Genomic DNA, 24,394 nt, shown 5'->3' with positions numbered 1-24,394 from the left:
TGCATGGAAATCTTTTCCAATTCTACAGACGTTATTATTGCGTATGTAAATGAAACTATTTCTGAAGTAGAAAAAATTGAAACATCTGATGGATTTTCCAAAAAAGCTTTAATATTCTGCAGCGTTTGAAGCTCGTATTTTTATAAAACACGATTTATTTGTACTTATTTTTATTCCAATAATTGGTCCAGCGCAACTATTCTATACACTATACCATGGTTTCTCAAACTATGGGTCGCGAGTGAATATTGAGTGGGCCCTCGCCACTGTATACATGAATTTAAAAAAATAGGAAGTGATAAATTTGATATTTCCTATTGAAATAACTTTGTAAAAAAACCTTGCAGGTGTAGGTATTTAAGTAATATTTTTTTTATTATTTAAGTTGTGTTTCTTATTTCAACAGTCTTTCATTCATATTGGCAACACTTATAAAAAATATTTTTTTTATTTCAATTAGAACACATAAGACAGCATTAAGTAGTTCCACGACTCGCCACTAGGGAATCTGAGCATTACTAATATGTATGCCCTCTTTTCTCTAAGCAGCTAAGAGGCGGGTCCCAAGATTGGAAATTTTTATTAGATGGGTCGGAGCCCAGTCAACTTTGGGAACCACTGCACTATACTACTTTCGGCCGCTACAACAGCTCTCTAGGGTAGGAAAGTATCAAAGCATTAGCACTTATTGTAACAATTATAATAATTTAGTTGTAATAATTACAATAAGCGCTGTTTTAACAGCACCTCTCTTGGATATACTAAATTTCAAAGCGAATTAGTCTATTTTTACTGTTTAGACTGCTAATAAGTGCTAAAACCTCGATACTTTCCTACCCTAGATAGCTGCCGTAGCGGGCCAACAGCAGTCTCTTGTACAGAATTGATGCCCAGGAACATTTCTTATTTTAGCAGCAGTATTGTTTAAAATATTAATTTGCTCCACTACTTAGTGACTTTGTCGATGATTCTAACATTTCAATAATTGTGTTTAACAAATGACCAGAATTTGAAATGATGAATGCCAATTCATTTTTTATGGAACGGTTTCCCATTATTTTTCTGTTTATGTGAAAATATGTGCTTATACATAGAATATGTAAAAATATGTAATTACCCAAAAATATTTAAAAATAGGTGCTAACAAATAGGGCTTAAATGTTTCAAAATTATCTGAAACAGAAAGATATCTTTAATATTTTGTTGTCGGGCCGCTCAAAAAAAATATTTAAATACCTAAGAATCCTACGCCTAGTGATAAGTATTGGGTGAGCAATAATAAAAACAAAAAGTAAAAATAAAAATATTTATTTCTCGAGAGTAATATTAAAAAGATAAAATTATTCCATACTTTAAAATTAAATTGGTACAGCCTTCACAATTAGTTTTAATGCAGTTTGGTGCAAAAGTGTTCTTAATAGGTAAAAAATGAAGAAATTTGATTGAGTTAGGGGTGCCTGAAGAATCTGAAAATTATTTTAAAAAGAGAGTAGAAATATCATATATTATAATATATATTTGTAACAAATTCGCATTTCTTTGATTATTTTAGAATTTTATTTTTGATTGCTGTCAAAAATACCTACTTAAAGATATGTAATATGTTTTCTAAATTATCATAGATTTATAAATGTCGCAATAATAATCGCATTTTTTTTCCAAAGAATGATTAAATGCAATCTACAATACAAAGTTCAATCGATTATAGGTACTTAATGGAAAAAATATTTAGTGAAAATGAAATAAAATATATAATGTATGTGCTACACTAAAAAGTGCAGTAAACACGCATATTTTATGTAACGAAATATGGTGTCTGGTGATATATAATGTTTTTTTTATTATATAAAACGGTGTTATTTTTTAATCATTACATTTATAAGTATTAAGTATTGTATTTATTATACGGTAAGAAAGAATAGGGCATCACAATGACATAAATATTTTTCCTGCAAAGTTTAAAGATTGGTCAGGATAAATCCGGTAACTTATCGTAAATTATTCATTTTCTACTTATTTCTAGTAGGTACTGCCTCCCCATAACTGCAATTGGATATTGGACCTTTACTCAGTCTGTGAGGTGTTATAAAGAGATACAAATGGTGCATCGGGACCTTCTTGGAGCCAATTATCTGGAGAATATGTGGCGCTTTTTTCCACGACGTGAAAAGTGTAGGCTGGTCTTCCATACTGGGACTTGTTTGCGTTACTCTTGTGAACAACCTGGCCATGTATCAATAAACAATCACCTGCAAAGGGAAATATTTTGTTAATGTCATTATCGAATTATTTTCGCATAATTTTCTTACACAGGATTTTATTATATACCACCATAAATCGACAGGTGTTTGAATAGAATGAAGCTCATTTCAGTATAACGAATATTGAATTATATGTCAAATGTTAGTAGCAGGGATTGCCATACCGGTATTTCAAAACCGGTATTCAATTATTTATCGATACCGAAATACCGGTTTCAAAAATTCAAAATACCGGTATTTTCGGTTATTAAGAAAGCACACATTAATGTTTTTTGAAAATTATTTAAGTTTTTTTCATTACTTACTACTATACTGCACCTACTTATATTAAATTTAGTGTAAAGATTAATGGTGCCAAGCCACAAATAACCTCTAATATACTTATTGAATTATCGCAATGAATTAACATGTTTCGAAAAAGAAAACTTTCGTGGCAATTATTTCCAATTATTCTATAACTATTGATCCAACATTGATAGTGCATCCAAAAAACGTTGTATTTTGAGAGTGATTTCCTGTATCTGGACTTATAATATTTGTAAAAATTAGTAGTTCTAAAATATTATGATACATACATATTTATAAAGTTCAATAAGGTAGGTTCTTTAGGTTGCTATAAAATAGTGTTTTCGATAGATTATAATAGCTATATTTATTGATAAGTACTTATTTTTCTTACTATAATATATTTTGACGAATACCGGTATTAATACCGGTATTCAATAAGAAATACCGAAATAACGGTATTTATATATTCATTCGGTATTGCAATCCCTAGTTAGTAGGTATGTGGCGCACTCACTCAGCGGACATTTTATTCTACCTAATTGTTGCCTTCAAACCAATCCGCATTAACTTAGTAATAACTTAATCGATCGTATCACGAGGCCCTACGTTTGGAGTGAAGCATCACTAGTTGTTTATACCTGGAGAGAGGGGCACGTATAATTAAGAAATACTTACAAGATAAAAATAACTTTTTATATACAACATTTTAAAATTTTTTGTTGAATTATTATGTATGCTCAAACTTGTTTTTGATATGAAGTAAATAAAAAATAATCAAACAAATATAGAATACTGAAATGTCATTTTGATATTTCATTTTGATTTCCATAGTAACGCACGTATATATTAATATTTACGGATTTTTCTGAAATAACTTTCCATACAAAACAGAATTAACCGAGAATGAATTCAATTCTGCTTAAAGATGGCGAAAGTATTAAAAGAATGCATTGGCATCGTGTTCTGATATATTCTAAAAGTGTCAAATGTCTATCTAGTCGGGAAGTTAGTTAAAAATCGATTGCAAGATTTGTACTGGACAAACAACCACCGGACAAACAAGAATACGAGCTAATAAAACGTTGTAAAATAAATGATTCTAATTAATTTACATATAAATGCAAAAACAAAGCTAAAGCAATATGGACATATTAAACATGTGAAGAGATCTTCACGTCCACAATACTTATACTGGTGGATCTATAGTATTAGGAGTAGATACAATTTATTGCTTTTGAGTGCTTCTATGCAAAATTCTATCAAAATGTAAGTGACATTGCCCATCAGTTTGTACGTACAGCATAAATATGAATGCGCCGCTTACTAGTGGCACCTAACGAAAAAATACGAAGCATGAAATTTGAGAATTTTTTCTTCAAGTTATAACTACACATTTATATTTTTATAAAAATCGATGTTTTTTAAAATAGATTAAAAAAATATTAAAACAATGAATTAGTCAAAAAGCTACACTAGAAAAAATAGAAAACTGAATAAACTAAATTTTAATAATAAATAATATGACCATAAAAATAATGTAATAATAACGTAACTTATGACATAAATATGTAACAAATTCATATTTTCGTGACAATTCCATATACTTGAAGGACTTTGTTTTAATATGCATTAACTTTTATTAGTTTCAGTCAATATACTTGTATTTGCCTTTTGGCAGCATAAAACTTACACTAAATTTAATATACTCATATGTATGTACAATATAAGTAACTAATAAAAAATACATTAAATTCATTTTCAAAAAACATAAATGTGTACTTTTTTATTTCTGAAACCGGCATTTCGGTATCGATTAATAATTTAATACCGGTTTTGAAATACCAGTATTGTAATCCCTACACTCAATAGATTTTACATTTAAAGACAGTAGTTCAATTCCATATCGTATCAATATTACGCCTGTAATGTCTTAAAATACTGGTCCATCAATGACTTGACTTACGTCTTACACATAATAATAATTAAGTCAGTACATAGCATGTATAGGCAATTAATTACCTTTGGACACAGCCATCGGTGTAAAGTTCGATGAGGGATACAGAGGTTCTGGCCGGTCGTAGACGATTAGCAACTTTGAGGATTTATCAGGATTCCTGGTAAGGCGTCGATGGACTCCAGACTTGTGAGAGCCTTTCGCGAACCACAGGCAGCCATTTTCTATAGTGGCGTCTTCCAGAGCGATCCAGAAGCCGATTGCGGTCTGGGGCTCGGTGAAAAGGTATGAGGCATCTTGGTGGGGGATCACTGAAATTTTGAATATTGAAAAAAAAATAATCGTGTATTTCATAATTCGGGTAACGTTGTCCACACTGGAATTTAGGAGAAATTAATGTCCTTATTATTATTCTTTATACTACAGCATGACAAAAGGCCAAATGACAGTAGTGTAGTGAAATATTTATGTATTGTTGTTTTTATTTAATAAAACGCAATTTTTTTGTAGTACTTATTCCACTTTTAATCAAGAGATTAGGACCGGTTTCGTCCGCCTCAGAGGGACATTTTCAACTTCATTTCTTTTATAATCTCTTGATTAAAAGTGGAATAAGTACTACAAAAAAATGCGTTTTATTAAATAAAAACAACAATACAATGCAGTTCCACCATGAATTGACAGTTAACAAAATAAAAGAAATATTAATGTATTTTGTAAGAGAAGTGAAACAATCACAAACGCCCAGGTTTTGAGAAAATCACATAAATATATTGCGACCTCACCGGGATCGAACCCGGAGCTCCTGAATGAAAACCCAGCGCCTTACGCACTGCACTATGAGAGTCGCTCCTATGATCATTGATAATCATCAACAGTTAGCAGTAGGTATGTATTTATAAAAAAAATCTATAATTTTGCCAGCAAATTAATAATATGATGAGGATGCATAGTTTTTGATCTACTCGTGGGGTTGCTGCCAAAAGTTGGTAAGTCGATAATTTAGGTATTTAAAGTATTCAACGGATTATGTGTCTATAGATAGATATTTATGCTAGAAAAAATTCAAGATCATCCGATATATAGAACATGCACATAAAGCACAAATAAATTAGCATTATGCCTGATTTTAGAGGGCATGTCAAACTTCAAATTGCAATTAATCCATAAAATGATTTCGAGGTTTACCAACTTTTAGCAGTTATAACTAATATAATATTATATTAGAAAATACTTTTAGTAAAGTTATATGTTTTGCTTGTGTTTGTTCAAAATACATTAATTACCATAGGTCCAAGAACGGTTTTATCCTAACGGACATTCTCAATCTGGTAACAAAAATGAATGGGAACTGGCTTACCCTACCCGCTACCGGGTGTGTAGTAGTTTTGAAGCACGGTTTGCTTTATTACTTTAGGCCATAAAACCAAGAGACACAAGTGCACTGACTGTCCTGACAAATTTTAATGCATATTATGAGACATATGTAACTATTGAAAATAACATATTATTGAACACGTGTTTAAGTTTATCCCATATTTTACACACTTGAGATCTGTACGATGTAGGGTAAGCCATTCCCCATTAATTTTGTTCTATAAACTATTAAAGGTGTCTGTCACGACGATACAGGTCTTATATTATGCCAATGTTTCCCAAACTTTCGACATCTGTGTACCCCTTCTATAATTTTCGTAACACTGAGTACCCCCGTCAAAAAAAATTGCATATACTTTAATAACAATCAAAATATATTTATTTTTTCCTTTTTTAGTAGGTAGGTACATAAACAAAATAATACACCAAAAATAAAATTCATTCATAATAAAATATAAATAAAATAAATACAAGTTATATTATACCTAAACAACATTCATTATAATCAATGAGAATAATGAAATTGTTTATGTTGAGACAGATCATCATAATTTGGTTCCCTGGTTGTTAATTTTAATCTGAGATGTGGTTCCACATCCAAAAGCCTATTTTTTTTTTGACTTAATGTCTACAAATGCTGAAAAAGCAACTTCACATAGATATGAAGTTGGAAAAGGCAAGATGTATTTCAGGACTTTCTCTGTTAAAACTGGATACACATGTTGCATTTGCAACCAGAATGTTGTTAAAGTACACTCCTTATATTTATTTTTCAAGAATCCGTCTGAAGCTAATTCCAACAATTGCTCTTCTTCCGCGTATTGCGATAAACCTTCTAGCATGGATGTTGTATTGATGTCGTATTAATGCATGTTGCACCAGGCGTAGCCCGGTGCATCGCATACCCCCACTAAACTCTTCCCGTACCCCAGGGGGTACGCGTACCACACTTTGGAAATTTAATTATGGAATAAGTAGGTACAGATATATTGAATACTTTTTCAAACATATAAAAATGTTTATTATTTCTAATAACATGCCGTTCCATCAAGAATAATTAATAATATTGCATATCGTAAGCCGCGGAATGAAGGTCTAATAAGTATTGTTACCCATTTAACTGGCATCACTATATAGGTACATAATTATATTATCTAGTTTAAACAAAATTAATTTTATAGACATAGTTTGTGACCCTAATTTACCTTCCCCGCCACTGCTCGCATTCTTATAAATGTACATGCTCTGTATCACTGTTGGATCTTTCATTCCAAGTCCAATACACGCTTGTTTCACCCTGGCGCTGAATGTGTAGAATTTGAACAATGGATTAAGCCAATGGAGGGCATGTCCAACCTTTAAAAAAAGTAAAAATATAATAATTATTTACCCTACTACCTTCTATGTCAGGGGGGCAAACTGCGGCCCGCAAGGGTATTTTTTTGCGGCCCTCAATCATTAATTGTACTTCTGATTACGAATAACTTTTGTATGATTTTTTAAAAAATATTGACAATAGATTGAAATTTGAAGAATTTGTTGTTTCGTAAATGTATTATCTCAGTACGTCTTCCTTGCGTCTCGTCTCACACTATGTAACCACTATTTTCTACGTTGAACATCGATTGGGAATGAAAGGAAAGAAATTTCGGAATGTAATCTCTCTCTGGATGTATATATTGTATGTAGATCAATAGATATTGATAGTGTACCGACAGAGCTACAACTTGAGATTATTGATCTGCAGTGTGACACTGATTTAAGAGAATAGAAGAATAAAGAAATCTCCAAATTTTACAATGCCCTTAATTCAGAAAAATTCGACCAAATTAAAGATTATGCAATAAAAATATTCATTATTTTTAGATCAACCTATATATGTGAACAAACATTTTCGATCATGAACCTCAATATTTACAATATTCAGTTATAGTAAATATCCGGATTGAAAATCGGGTTATTTTTTGCCTTTTTAGGCCAATTTTTAAACTCTCAGTAGATAGCATTCTTTTTTCGTTTCAATTTCCCTCTGTTATTTTTACCTAGTAACAATTTCTCGAATTTGAAAATTCTCAAAATTTGGATAATTAATTTTTCGAGATTCGAGATTATTCCAACAGAACCCCTAGGTTCATATTATTTATTACCAAAGAGTGTCATGACTTGTGAAACGTAAACGCTTGAACGCTTGAATTTTTAAAATATTAAGTATAAAAAAGTAGTTAATGACGAAGTAGGTACCTTATTTAAGGATGCTGAAGGACCGCTGTCTTGTGGGTCTTCGAGAAAATAGCGAATTTTGTCATTGCTAGTCAAGAAGTAGTCATCTGTATGCTGAAAATAAAAAAAAACACACCGTCAATATTCAATTTGGCAAACACATTTACTACCTGCGCATAATAGTTTTCGTATTATTGTTTCAAAAAAAAATTGGCATCCGTTTGTCAATATTTCAAATGCCACTGTGTCAAATGTTAGATAGTAGCAATTTTAGGTTGAACGACAGAATCACAATTTATTCTAGAACGTTTATTCATACATTTATTATCGATGTAAGTAGATATAATATTCCACGATCGGTGAAATGAGTCTCCGAATCAATCTCGCCATACACGTGCTATTTCGAACTCCAAAAGATTCTGAAAAACAAGACCCTATCAAAGGATACGATGACAACTTTTTATGGGATTCTCATACGGCCAAGAATTCTGAGCATTTATCAAACACGATGAGAGAATGGTGTATATAATTCTTTTGAATTTTAATTAAATAACTATTTTTACAACGTTTTTATTAGCTCGTATTCTTGTTTGTCCGGTGATTGTTTGTCCAGTACAAATCTTGCAATCGATTTTCAACTAACTTCCCGACTAGCTAGACATTTGAAACTTTTAGAACATATCAGAACACGATGTCAATGCATTCTTTTAATACTTTTAAGCAGAATTGAATTCATTTTTAGTTAATTCTGTTTTGTATGAAAAGTTATTTCGGAAGAAATCCGTAATCCAATCCACTATTATTGGTTGCTAAGTGGGTGGTCCTAGCAACTAAATTATTAATATATACGTGCGTTACTATGGAAATCAAAATGACATTTCAGTATTCTATATTTGTTTGTTTGTTTTTATTTACTTCTCATCTCAAGTACAAGTTTGAGCATATTGAGCATAATAATTCAACAGAAAATTTAAAAACGTTGTAAGTATATAAAAAGTTCTTTTTATCTTGTAATTATTAATTATTACAATTTATGTTTTTCTATAATTCTATTTATTGAATTACAACATGGGGAAAGCAATTTCAAAATCCAGTCGAGTTACCTGATCGTTTTTATTGTCATTTATGGTAGTAAAAACCGATTTGTCTTCTAGTGGTCGATTCTTTTGAAGTTCTTCTCCAGCCAGTCTCAATTCATCGGCCTCTCCATTTGTCAAGAATCCTTCTAAGAGTACAACTCCATCCTGGTCCATCTGTGAAATAAAAAAAAGACTTATTAGACTAAGCTATACGTCCATACAATCGACTATACGACTCAATTCATGCCATTCCATTTTTATCCGGTTGGTGGATGCCAGAACAACGTGATCAATAGTTTGGATTTATCCAAAACGATTTTTTTTCCATTTTCCTTGCATAATAAACGGCTTGTGCCTGCATTTTTGAGTGCTGGAAATTTTCTTCTTATCAACTCTTCCTGAGGAAACGAATAGCGAATGGCTAACGCAATCCCGCTAAAAACGATCGCGACTTTTCCAAAAAATATGAATTAAAATACTTTTTTAAAATGCCTATTAATATGGGTGTCTGTGACAATTGTATTCTCGATGTTTATCTAACAAAAAAACCAACTTTCAATGGGTGATTGCTACTTTCTTTTAATTGTGGCTGGAATAAAATCCATATCTCGTTGCTAATATATTGTCAATTTAGGCACACGGCCAGTTGGCCAGCGAACTCAGTATTTTGTTTTGTCAGGGAACCAAGTTTTACCATATATAATTTTGTTTATTACATAACGTTAATATTGCATAGGTCAGTGGAATTTAGCGAGAAAATGTGACGTCACAAAGTAAACAAAAAATATAAAAGGATCTGAAAACATAATATTGGGGATCGGGGATTTCAAGATAAATATTTAAAAAAAATATATATAAACATTTTTTCTGTTCTTTAAGTTTAGGACGGGGGGTCAAAAACAGTGACATCCCGTGGGTTTAGGCAGATTGAGCATCGCTTGGGGGTGGCAGTTACTCTAAGGGCGGCAAATCTAGGTGTTAGTGTTATATAAAAAGAACTTTTTATATAACACGTTTTTAAATTTTCTGTTGAATCATATAAACTTATATAAACAACTCTATGTATTAATAAAAACTTGTTATTATACTTGATAGAAATACTGAATAAATATTGAATATAAAAATTTCATTTTGACATTCCATATTGATGTCCATAGTAACGCACGTATATATTAATAATTTAGTTGCTAGGACCCCATTAGCAACCAGCAATAATAACTTTCCATACAAAACAGAATTAACTGAAAATGAATTCAATTCTACTTAAAGATGGCTAAAAGTATTACAAGAATGCATTTTCGTCGTGTTCTGATATATTCTAAAAGTTTCAAATGTCTAGCTAGTCGTGAAGTTAGTTAAAAATCTTCAATCGTCAAATACAAATCTTGGACAAACAAGAAAAAAATTATACTGGACACACAAGAAATGTCTGTACCGGACAAACAAGAATACGAGCTAATAAAAACGTGGTAATAAAATATGCCACAACAAACCATTTTTGTACCTATTCAATCAATATAAAGATGTCAAGTCTCAGAGCAATAATACTAAAGAGAAGGGGGCATTGTCCGTCTATATAAAGCCGTTTTCTTTATCATGATGCATAGTAAAATTCTAATTTTATTATAAAAACTCTCCTATGAAAAGTTATACCGTCATATTCTCTTCTCACATAAATACAACATACAACACAGTTAACCATATTCGATACTAAGTAAAAATATTGACCAGTAACTTTATATTACGCATAAAAAATATATATATTTCAGCAACACATGCTACCGGGTGTGCCGTAAGCACCACAAGTCAAACCAATATTAATTACTGACTTCACTTGGATTTAGACGATTATTTATAATACGTCTTCTAGTTGACTCTAAAGTCATATTGTTGAGATCATATTATTATTATGCATGCCGATGATATTCAGTTTGCTTAACAAAATTGTATATAAATATAACAGTAGCGAATATTCCATACTAGGCGATTATTTGAAGCCTACCTTCTTAAGAAAAATGTTTTTTAATTACATTTTGACTTATTTATACGTATAATCACTTGATTATATATTCTATAAAATATTTTTTCTACCAATGAGAGATGCCGTATGTGTAGGAATGTAGAGATAATTACAAAACAATCTGCAAAGGTTTTAAAAAATATACCACAGCGCGCCATCTGTATTGACGTAAATAAAGGTCGGATTATGTTTCAAATAATTCTCATTTTTTTCATATGGACGTTACGTCACGTAGCCCCGCCCAGTCTATCGAATTGTATGAACTAAGGTAAGCTCCGATCGCAGAGAAAAACCGAAAAAAAATAGTTTCTATGGTGTTTACTCGAATATTAATAAATATAGACTGTTTTTTAAAATAAAAAGAACTTTTATCTAATGATTTTTGATGTGTATAAATGTTTTGAAAAAATATGTAATTTAAACTGATCGCTTAATTTTATGTCGTCAGTGAGTTTTTGAAGTTTCATTAAATTAGTGTATCGTTGTCATTAGTGTGTACCTATTCATTAGTAGTACTATCGTATTATCTTCTTATTTCTCGTAAGTATACCTGACAAGTGTGTTCTTTTTATCAGATCTCTACAGCCTACCTCTTTCCAAAAGTCACCCTTCGCCACTGATATAGTATTATCAGTAATAAATATTAGGATATATTAATAATACGTTTTTTTTAATCTTGCCGCGTACCCATAACACCCCCGCATTGCACGCCCCTGGGAAAGTTGGTGATTAAAGGAAATATAGAGAGTATTTGTAAGAATAATGACTTTGTAGGTAATATTCATTTTTCCTACCAATTGACGAAAATAAAATGTGAAACAGATAGGTAATTAATAATTACTATAGATTTCTTTCTCAAAATTTGTAATCCAGGCATATTTTTATTAAACCGATATGTCCACAATCCAATATATCTGCATTTGTAGTAAACGACGTCATTGATTTTTAGGTAGAAAGGATTTTTTAACTTTCGTTTATTTTTGTTACCTTACTTGCAATAAATACTAGTAAATTAAAATTAAACATAATTGGGCTATTGTGTGGTATTGGGTTACCATAACATTTTTCTTTGTCGGTTTATGTTATGTTTTTGAAGATAGATTTACATGTTGTGTAGCACAGAGAAGAGTGTTGCCAATTACTTTCATTCACAAAAATATGCCAGATAGGGTAAGATGGCAGAAAGAAACGATAGATATTCTCAAACATTATCATTATCAACAAATTACAAGATAAAAAGAACTTTTTATATACCACGTTTTTACAATTCCATGTATTAATAACTTAGGACAAATAAGGCAATTTGTCAAAAAATCATTGTTTTGCTATTTTGCAACAAACAAACAAATATATAATACTGAAATGTCATTTTGATTTCTATAGTAACGCACGTATAAATTAAAACTTTTCATACAAAACAGAATTAACTGAAAATGAATTCAATTCTACTTAAAGAAGGCTAAAAGTATTAAAAGAATGCATTGGCATCGTGTTCTGATATATTCTAAAAGTTTTAAATATCTAGCTAGTCGGGAAGCTAGTTATAAATCGATTGCAAGATTTGTACTGGATAAACAACCACCGGACAAACAAGAATATCAGCTAAGAAAAACGTGTTAATAAGTCGTGCAACTAACAATGATTGATGCAGGTACCAAATTTGGTGTAATCTTATAATAATATTATATATTCCATAGTACTTATAACATTTATTTGATTGGTAAGGTATTGGTATCATGTTGATTTTAAACCAAATCTGGTGACTGGGTCAGGCGTCTGAGTCAAATTTGAGCTAGATTTACTGCCTTTTCAAAAACTTTAGATCTGGAAGAAGAACGCTAAGTTGGCAACGCTTTTGACCATATTATGTCGACTTATCGGTTTATTTAAATAGGGAGAAATAGAAAGAATAATTATTAGCGGTAGTTGTATGCAATGCATGGCCCCCACATCCTGAAGCAGGCTCCCAAGCTAGGATGTTTGACGCCCCCCCCTACCTATCGCTAAGGGTGACGGCAGTGTGACGCGCTACATGGCGTATGCGGTAAAATTAGGGTGTATTTTTAGCGAGTTTTTGTATTTTTAATATGTACATTCTTTGGAATACAGAGTTGTCAAGTATCGGCACACAGTTAAAAAATGCATCGTACAATTAAATATTTTAATTATTAATAACTATCGAACTAAAATAGCGTCGCAGGTGACTTTTTTTACTATTAGAGCAAATTTGTAGTCTGTGTTTATCTCACTTATCGGTCGACTCGCCACGCCAGGCCCTTCCTGAGCCTGGGCCCCTGGGCTAGAGCCCTGTCAGCCCCCCCTTGTGGGGGCCATGATGCAACGATGATAAAACGTAATATTTTTTCTAGCGTCATAATCGTAAAATATATTTACGTGAGAAATAAATACCTACCTGAGCATAAACTATGTTTTTGCATTTGTGTTATCGATGATTGGTACTCAATTTATTGGCTTCAGTAAACAGCTGAAAGATAAATGAAATTAATAGTGATATTTCTTACGATTTGTTTACAAGTATTTTATGAGATGTGGAAAAAAACTGAATTCGGTATGTAGGAAGTTGGATAGAATTCGCTTTTTCACAGCTGCTACGATTTTGGCTCAGCCTAATAGGAAATGACGCCACATTTTCTAAAACGAAATGCAATTTATTATTCAACGCTTTTGGCATTCGCATTGATGCAAAAGTAACTCAAAACAGCAAACGAAGATATGGTTGAATCACATACCGCAAATAGAAAAGTATGCCTTGGTCACGTCAATCATATATACCTACCTACCTATTATCAGAGCCGTAGTGATATGGTAGGCAACCTACGCAAATGACTAGAGCGCTACAAGAGCGGGGGCGCCAACGCCGTGAAAACGTTTTGTTGACATTCCTGTAAATCTCGAACGTACATTGATTGACTCATTGTTATAAGTATTATGTGCGGATACCGTGGCGTTACTAATGATTGGGGGTTTCCTTAAGATTTGATCTGGGGATTTTGAGTTTTCGTCTTTCATTTAAACGATTGAAAATTGCATTAATAACGTACCGTTCGGCCTTATCTTAGACTATAGATACATCTAGACGCCACCCGTTGCATTGCTAAATGAAGCCGCGTGCCTTGCGTTTGGTTTGTGAGCGAGCGAACGCATTCGTCTACAAATGTTCGAGACCATAGACCATTTCGCTAGTGCTCGCACTGAACGCTCAGAATTAAAATATAATTTTCTATTTTTTACGTTATATAGTATTTTTAAGTGGTCAAAATGCAACCATTAGATAAAGATATCCATAATTTAAGTTATTTTAAAGAAACACTAGGTCACTGATATTAAAATATATAATAAAATACAAATAAATTATCACGAACATGTATCAACTTACTTATGAAACGTAATGCCATCTTCTTGCTTATCAGTACGGCTACCACATTTTAAGACAACACACAGAACCATCTTTTCTACTTAATTAACCAAAAATATTTACCACTGACTTTATGTTTAACACAAAAAATATCAATTTTAGCAACACGAGCTCGCAAGTTATCGACGCTATGAGAAGCGTTTCGCCCTGATTTGATGGCGATACTTTTAGAAACTGGCTTGTAGCTAGTAGACTTTTTATCCTACTCTAGCGCGTGTCGCAGAGATTGTAAGGGTGCCGAATACTTTCTCACTCGCACTCATGCATCGTTTTTGTTCAGGCCTTGGCCTTATATATACATCTCAGGTTGAGATCATTTGTATGCGTGAATTTCTTACAAAAATTACTACAAAATAACAAATCTATTAAATTGTAATAAATTTATTGAAATATTTATTGCGTTTTACCAAGTTTTTATTCGCTCGTATTCTTGTTTGTCCGGTACAAATTTTTTCTTATTTGTCCAAGATTTTTAACTAACTTCCCGACTAGCTAGACATTTGAAACTTTTAGAATATATCAGAACACGACTACAGTGCATTCTTTTAATACTTTTGGCCATCTTTAAGCAGAATTGAATTAATTTTCAGTTAATTCTGTTTATTATGTTTCGGAAGAAATTCGTTAAAACTAATATTTACTACTCACTATTATTGGTTGCTAAGGAGTCCTAGCAACTAAATTATTAATATATACGTGCGTTACTATGGAAATCAATATGAAATGTCAAAATAACATTTCAGTACCTATTCTATAATATTTATTCAGTAGTACAAAAAAAGTATTTATTAATACATAGAATTGTCAAGTTTATATGATTCAACAGAAAATTTAAAAACGTGGTATATAAAAAGTTCTTTTTATCTTGTAATTATATTATTTCGTTTAAGTTTTTGAGTTTATAAAATTATTTGGGAATGTCCTTTATTAAAAAAAAAAAAAAGCCACTGGTGGTTGCTACTCACTGCTTGTATGGGAATGTGCTTAACGTATCGAACACCACTTGTTCAAGCATCCCATATAAATAGTAATTACTATGTATGTTAAATTCAGTTTGCAAGGCGTGACAACCACCGATAGCTGTAGGAGGCGCCAAAAATTCACACAACTGCTCTGCGTATTATTATAGCGTGCATTCATTTCATTTAAACAGTCAATCAATAAAACGTGTTATAGGTATAGATTATTATTTATGATAAATGATTACAAATATCTGAACTGCACGTCCTGATGGTTAACTATATAAATGAAATAGCAACTCAAGCCGAGCACCGGCCATAAACTACAATAAGTAGTCATAATATAGTACCTAAGCACCAAACAAAAACGCGTCGCTAGGGACAGTGAAGTCCCTAGACAAAATGCCGCCCCTAGGCAGCGCCAAAATGCCATTCCGTTTTTTATACAATATTTTACAACGTTTTTCTTAGCTCGTATTCTTATTTGTCCGGTGGTTCTTTGTCCGGTAAAAATCTTGCAATCGATTTTTAACTAACTTCCCGACTAGCTAGACATTTGAAACTTTTAGAATATATCAAAACACGATGCCAATGCATTCTTTTAATACTTTTAGCCATTTTTAAGCAGAATTGAATTCATCTTCAGTTAATTCTGTTTTGTATAGAAAGTTATTATTGTTGGTTGCTAAGTGGGTCCTAGCAACTAAATTATTAATATATACGTGCGTTACTATGGAAATCAATATGACATATTGTCAAGTACACATTTTTTGTTCGTTTAAGGGCAGACGTGCTCAGCGTGGGTCAAAATGGAGCTTTTTTTCTATTTTCAAAGCATGATCCTGGTCATACCTTAAACGTTGTAGATAATCTATTTATATAATTTTGAAGCCGTATTATCCGTTATATTTATTTTAAACATTTGATGACTGCATAAAGTATTTTTATTACATAAGATAGTATTCTTTTAAACATCTCGCTCTAATGTTTTAGAATATAGTCATATTTCAGTACATAAATGTGCAGTGGTGTTAAGATTTTTTACATTTATTAATTTTTAAACGCATTTATAAAACCATCAGTATAATTTATATTGACATTATTATAGTGAAATATTTACGATAAAAAATTATATTGATAATCTCTGTGATCCCAAATTTGACAAGAATTAGGCATTTTATTATTCAAAAAATGGGCAAGATTAAAACATTTGAAGATAATTCTAAAGATACTAATTATAAGCTATGTCTTTGACCATTCAAGTGTGATAAACAACCTACGAATAATGATTGCTTTATAATAATTAATGACCTAAGAATAAGCTAGTGTTTTTTTGAAATACGCCATTTCTTTTGGCATTCCCCAGTGGTTAAGCTACAACATACGGCCGTAGCCATAAATTGACAAACTATAATTGAAGTAGGGAGTAAAATGATGTTAACACGCGTATTTGAACACGGCAGATGGACACCGGCGAGTGTTGTGCTGATCCCCCTCAAGAAGAGTGTGATCGATCCTCTGACTTGGACTTGCAGATCGAGGGGTAGCACCCCCGCGAGTACGGCAAGCGCATCAGTAGAAGTTGTGCGGTAGGCTTTGGTAAACGAGATCAGCTCGTCGCTCAGTCGCTGCCCGCTTAGTAGTGCGCGTCTCACGAGAGTTAAGGAGTTTACTCGGGAATGCCAAATGCTGGAGGCGTAATCGGCAATTCCCATAATAAACAAACCATTAAATGGACGCATATTGGATTTATATGACAAATTATACTTCGGTCGGCATGCGTCATTTGCACCCGCGACCCACAACCCGCGCATCGCCTAGCCACGATCTTTTTAGACCATGTCTCAACTGAAGTATAGCCTTAACGAGGTCACCTGTACCTCGACTGCGCGCGAGTAGTGATACGCGTGATGTGGACGACTCAATGAGGACAACACCTTGAATGCGCGCGTGTTTTTACAAATCGCGCCATCTGGACAAGGTCTTATCATAATACATGGAACAAATTTATGAGAAAAGTATATGAAGACATGACGTTTTATCACAATTTACAAGATTTATGTTTTAGGCAAATCAGACGTTGGTATTCTTTTAAGTAGGTCAGCTGAGGATAAATTTTACGGATGCCTGTGAAGGCATAGCAAATATATCGGGTGCCGGACGAAATCCCGAAGGCTGGAATCCCGAAGGCTGAAATCCCGAATGCTGAAATCCCGAATGGCCGAAATCCCGAATGGCTGAAATCCCGAAAGCCTAAATCTCGAAAGCCGAAATCCCGAAGGCCGAAATCCCGAACGCTGAAATCCCGAATGGCCGAAATCCCGAATGGCCGGAATCCCGAAGGCCGAAATCCCGAAAAATAAAAAATACAAACAGCAATAATTGCGCAATCTCAACACTTATCTTGAATTGCGCATTTTTTACAAGAGAGACAAAAACCATTTTTTTGCAGAACAAATGGGGTTTTGTCTATCCGGAAAAAAATTGCGCAATCTTAACACTTGAACACCAGCTTGAATTGCGCAATTTTTACGAGAGAGACAAAACCCCATTTGTCCTACAAAAAATGGTTTTTTGTCTGATCGTACACATTGCATCATAAACATGCGAATCGGGTAGGTATTCGAAATATTTTTACTCATTCATTCAAGCGTTTTGGCAGAGTTTTTTTATGTGTATTAGCTATCGATTGTGCCAGTCACTCCTCGCTTCATAATAGGCGAGGAGTGACCACGTGCTCCTGATCAAAAGAGAGTTGGGAGCTCCTGTGCTAAACTAAGGGAAACAGCGCATGCTTATAATATGTTATCATAAACTTATCTAACGATAGGTACTAGCGAACGCACAAAGTTCATCGACGCATTTCTATAAATAACAGTAGACGTTGTAACAATAAACATTGAGGTTGTTCAACCAAAAGGATAAGGAAAATTATTTATTTATGGGGATGGATTGCTTAGATTTAGATTGTAAGTACCAAAAAATGCGCCAGCAAGAGTTATTCCGAGACAAAATTACAATTATTTTATGGTAGAGCATAATATATTAAAAATATGTATTATGAAACAAATGATCATTTTCAAATTTCTTTCCGATAGCGTTGCTAATCGTAGCTTATGCCTTTCCGGCTATGACATTATTAATGGACAACGCACTGAATACAGTAGCAAGCAAGTAAATTCGCGCATAGCGACATTCGCACATGCATAGGTAGACGTCACGCAATTTCATTATGCGATATCACGCATCGTGACTTTATAGCAATATCACCTTTATTGTAATGACAATGACGTTAGAACAGCGTTTCTAGTGTCAATGTTCATTTGAGCGAACCCGTTCGAACCGAACCATTCGGCAGACCGACAAAAAGCATCGGGAATTTATAGCAATATCACCTTTATTGTAATGGCGTTAGAACAGATTATGCCATTAGGCAGACCCGACAAAAAAGTGTCATTTTTTTTCCAGATGCTTCGTCCATATTAATGTCATTGCTTTCCGGCATCATAACAAACATCGACATACTGCAATAAAACGATGGTAATTAAGTTATTTTTTAAATTATTTTTAGAGCTAATAATTAGGTACATCAGATGCAAGTCATTTATGATTTCAGATTAATTAACAGCACGCTCGACACCTCGTGATCTGAGATTTATTTTTTATAGTCAGGCCGGAATTGCGAGTTACCACTATAGGCAATGATCCAACTCAACAATCACTTTCCGGTAAGGCATCTCACGGTGAACTGTGGATACGGTGAAATGTAATACGTACATTTTACATATAACACACCCCGGGATGCAGTGCCAAAAATAAAGTTTGGTGTTGAAAAATCATAATTATTTTTAGTGTTTGAAATATAATGATAGAAATTATGTTTCATGAAAACAAACGTGCACACAGAAAATGGTATGGGAGAGGTCAATTTCGGAAAATTCCTGAAATATATTAATGTGTTTATTATTGGTTTTATTCGTCGCACATGGCGCATATAGGTTAAATAGTGACGAAGTGACATTGGATCTTGCAATAGAGTTTCAAGCCAACTGGATTCTGGCTACTTGGGAGGCCGCTAAATACCATCCTGAAGGTGTATGTATACGGTAGGGTTACAGGATACCGGAATGACTTGGGAAGATGTATTAAGAAGAAAGAATGCAGACACTAACAGCAGCCAGTGACGTCCTAACACAAACCGCCGCCCTTAATACAGACTTAGAATGCCCTTCACATTCACATTCATATTTTTTAAATTTATTTATTAACCGTGCCCTTGCTTTCTCGTACAAGGTGGTTGTTGGTAATTTGAACAATCAAAAACACCCATGCTTTGAGAAAATCATCAATAAATATATTGTGTCCTCGCTGGGAACTGAACCCGGAGCTCCTTACGCACTGCACCACGAGAGCCGCCTGTGCACATATTTTAATAATTGTTCTTAATACACAAAAAATCTTTAAATTGTTATACACGTCTACTGAGAATATTGTATTACTACGAAACTTACTCTGGAACAGTGGTCGTTTTAGGTACGTAAAGGTCTGTGGCGGGGTCTAGGACGATTTGGCACCGGACAACTGGACGCCACGGAATTGAAAAATAAATAGGTATTAGGTACTTATAGGTACTTATATACTTTAATGATTATGTTATGATTTAAAAGTTGGTAAGAATGTAAATATGCAGACGTAAACAATGATTTAATCGTGCATATGTTTAAGTTCCAACGAAAAAAGAGTTTTTTATTTAATATAAAGCTTTAGGCATGGTAATTCTCAATCCGCGATAAAGAATACATTATGTTAAGAGTAAAATGAATTCAAACTACTAAGTAGTAGATAGAAACTGATTAAAATACCTCGTCTATACGTGTCTACGACAGTGCGGCGTCCAATTATCCGGATGCCAGTCGTCCCATTCCCCTGTGGCGCTGACAAGTTTGGAGGCAACCTTGTTAAATTATTGCCTGTGCGATAAACTGCCATTACAATATGTCAGTAGCGAAAGGCGAAGGCATGGATTAATTGAATTTTAAAAACTAACCAGCACCATCCACAAAGTGTATTCTTAGTTCAATGAAAACAAATAAGTATGACTGACAAAGTTTAGTGTGCACGATTAATGTCGAATCTTAACAGCCTACCTCCACCCCTCGCCACTGCAATATGTAATTCAGTGGCGAAGGATGGAGGTAGGCTATTAAGATTCGACGCAAATAATGCACATTAGACATTGTCAGTCATTCGTATTTGTTTTTATTAAACTAAGACTACAATTTACACATTTAGGCTGGCCTAAACCAAATCACAATAGTTTTGGTATACTTTGGGCGATACAACAAAATTGTGCACACTTTTTCATTCATATTTATTTGTTTTTGTTGGATTAAGAATACATATTACACATATTGTTGGTTCATTTTTTTTTAATTCATTACCCTGCCTAAACCAAACTATATAGATAAAAAATATTCTATTTATAAAATATCCAAAGTTATGTACCTATGATTTAATTGCATAATTTAAAATATTTTATAGATGGACAAGTATTTTTGACTATTATCTATTATGGCTTGGTTTTCGCATGGTTTGATTAAATTTTAAAAACTAACCAACACCATCTATAAATAATTGTAGTCTTAGTTCAATGAAAACAAATACGTATAACTGACAAAGTTTAGAATGCATTATTTATATCGGAAGTATTATAGGCACAACGGAAATGGGTAATACAATACAACAATATAGTATTCAGTCAGTATTTTTATACTTCCGATTATTTTTTAAATTGAGATGACGATTATTGTCGACATTTTTATACGTCCCATCATTCCGCCGCCCCTGTGCAACGTATGAACTGCTTAGTCCCACGGGATGTTGCTGACTGCAGCTATAATAATTATAGTCACTGGTAGGATGGAGTGAGTATTTATAAAACTGTGCAATCTGTCGCACCGATAAGTATCATGTTCGGGTGACTTAGCAGTCGTAATTATTATTAGATAATATGTCGCTTAGCAATTATTATACTAGATTTTAATGAATTCCAATTTCCCAGTGACGTCCCGTGGGGGGTAGGCAGATTGAGCGTCGCTTGGGGGCGGCAGTTACTCGAAGGGCGGCAAATCGAGGAGAATCAATTAGTAGGTATGTAGATATATCTAGAAATAGCTACCTAAACTTAGTAATAACGGAACATTTAAAAAAAACATTTCACTGCTTGGAAACAAAATGTAGCTATTAATTAACATGCAAGGCTTACTTAACACAATGCTTACGGGCCCTTTTAATTAATTTTGTAATTAACGTGTTAATTTGCATTTGAAAAGTAATTAGCAAAAACACAATTTTGTGCGGCCCGTAAGCTGTACTGTATAGGACTGTATTTTTTTCGAGTTCGTGATGTCTATTTTACTTCCGTTGTCCTTGGAGGTTACGTCATTGATGACCAACAATGACACGTGCAGATTTTCGAATTATAGGTAGGTACATACTTACCTAATTTAAAATTCATCCACATATTTCTGTCAGTCACACGTGAGTTTTGGAAGTTGTCATGTGTATTTTTCAATGTGGACTCGCAATATTCTCTATTGAAGCAGAGATGGCATTTAAATTAGATTTAGTGGTATATCTATATTTTGTTAGTAAAGTATCTATACGTATAAAAATGGGACGGCATTTCAGCGATGTCTAGGGGCGGCATTTTGTTAAGGGGCGTCATTGCATTTTCCTACATAATTTGTGATTTTTTTAGTCACCAAATGAAAGGGTTCGGATCCGAGGACCCCCTTGTGTGCGCGCTCGTTTCGAAATATCACTTCTAAAATAAATACTGTCTCGTCGGAAGTTTCTGATAAAATTCCACCCACGAAACTTATCACACGGCTGCGATAAAATGTGTGACGAGAGATGATTTTTGTTTATAATAGAATCTTGAAATAGTACGCAAATAAATGTGTGAGATTTATTTTTGGTGACGCGCATTATGGAATATTATTTTATGCAGTGACGGACGTGGTTTACAAAAGCGAAGGGTGCGACGATTAAAACAAATGAAAATACGTGCGACATATTTTTCAATAGAGATTTCAGATTCAAATAATGTACCAACCTAAAAATGACAAATACGTGGGATGGGAAGCAGGTTTGAGCAAATCTGTACGGACGCAGAAATCGGAGTAGTAGGCAACGCTCGAAATGGACTGGAACGCACCGGAGCGCAGCTTCTGCTCGTAAAATCCCGCAGATTGTCGTTCCGTCTCGTGGAATAATTAAATATTGCATTATAGTTTGTGAATCATTAATAGTAGATACTAAAATACGAAACTTAGTAAAATGGAACTATAGTAAAAGTCTCGATTTTCGTCAGCGTCACCGACAATATTATGACGCATGCCACAAGTTTAAAGACAGTTACTCCATTTGAAGGTCTGAGCTTGGCATTTCTATATAATAGTAAATATTTTGGGGAAATAATTGTCGAGCGCTCCGGTTCGTAAAATCTTCCATTTCGAGAGCTGGTAGTAGGTCAATAAAGAGAATAAGTCATCAACCAACACTTTATGATAATGTGGGCGCTAGCGATCAGTTTTGGTGTCATAAAATAATAATATTCTCATGTTTGCACAGTGCTTACCTACAATAATTAAATTTCAGTATATTATGTAATATGTACGTATTTTGTATATTATGTAAGTACGGTGACATATAAATGAATTCATCCCATCCTTAATTTACATGGGAATAGTTTTTTTTGCAGAGCGTTGGAGCGGAGCTTGGAGCAGGAGCACGGAACGCTGGAGCAGTGAGATTTTACCCGGAGCAGGAGCGGAGGCGGAGCACCGAAAATTCGTAATGCTCCGTTGCTCCGGATGTTTTTTTATTATTAAATTTTCGTCCTAAAATCCAATTAAAATAGTATATTTTGACACTTTGGAACGCTGGAATTACTTGTAATATGGCAACCCTGCCGAGTAATAAATAGCCTCACTTTTTTGACAGAAGAGGAAAATAATGAGAGACGATTTGCAGTGGGAATTTTGGTTAATAGAATTAATAATGAAAACGACGATTATTTGAAAACTACTTATTTTTCTATTTTTAACATTTGTATACATATAATACTTATACCCGGAGCGGAGCAGACCCTGGAGCAGAGCCGGAGCAAGTATTAGGTCCCGGAGCGGAGCTGGAGCGGAGCAACTCAAAAAAGGGTCCGCACCAATGCTCTGGTTTTTTTATCATCAAGATTGCCGGCACGAATTTAAAAGAATCACTATTGGACATTTTGATATACCATACAATCACCTAACAAAGTAGATGAAATAATAATATCGCATGATGTTACTAATGTTACAATGAATTATTTAAATTTTATTACTGATTTACCATGACCTAAAATTGCGACGCAGGCGATAGCATATTATATTTTTAGGTGTATATACTTATTTAGGTATCGCCGGGTGCGAACTATACCATAATAACATGTAGTTACCTCGTCAACTATTAATCCAGAAATTTTAACTGGCTCGTGAATTATCAACAATCTGAACAATTCTTCCACAAGTGTTATTTGACAATCAACAAGCTATAAAGTCATCAGTAGTCATTTCAATACTAGAAAAAAAATATCGAATAGCAATGACCATAAAAGCATATATATGTTCAAGATTAAATTGTTTATTAATTGATTTAGTATTTTCTTGGTAGAATTCCATTATGTACAATTAAATTATATTAAAGTGTTCTGATCAACTTACCATGACATTTCAACAAGTGAAATGCTTAACCAACT

The 24,394-nt window shown here is 33.4% G+C and overlaps 1 protein-coding gene across 1 annotated transcript in view; it reads right to left on the bottom strand.

The window, feature by feature from the left end:
- Positions 1-1,292: 1,292 nt before the first annotated feature.
- Positions 1,293-24,394, bottom strand: part of Phyhd1 (Phytanoyl-CoA dioxygenase domain containing 1) — a 34,869-nt gene continuing 11,767 nt past the window's right edge. The window contains exons 3-7 of the mRNA XM_085957672.1: positions 9,204-9,353; positions 8,122-8,214; positions 7,086-7,236; positions 4,569-4,814; positions 1,293-2,249 (exon numbers count right to left, since the gene is read on the bottom strand). Coding sequence (XP_085813798.1) covers positions 2,065-2,249; positions 4,569-4,814; positions 7,086-7,236; positions 8,122-8,214; positions 9,204-9,353 — 825 coding nt within the window. The 3' untranslated portion in view covers positions 1,293-2,064. The remainder of the gene's footprint in view (positions 2,250-4,568; positions 4,815-7,085; positions 7,237-8,121; positions 8,215-9,203; positions 9,354-24,394) is intronic.

This window comes from Rhyacophila brunnea, unplaced genomic scaffold, assembly GCF_057557595.1.
Source record: "Rhyacophila brunnea isolate RB1 unplaced genomic scaffold, BYU_Rbru_1.0 scaffold_1, whole genome shotgun sequence".
Lineage (NCBI taxonomy): Eukaryota > Metazoa > Arthropoda > Insecta > Trichoptera > Rhyacophilidae > Rhyacophila > Rhyacophila brunnea.
The sequence above is the reverse complement of the archived record's forward strand: the minus strand, read 5'-3'. Positions and strand labels throughout refer to the sequence as shown.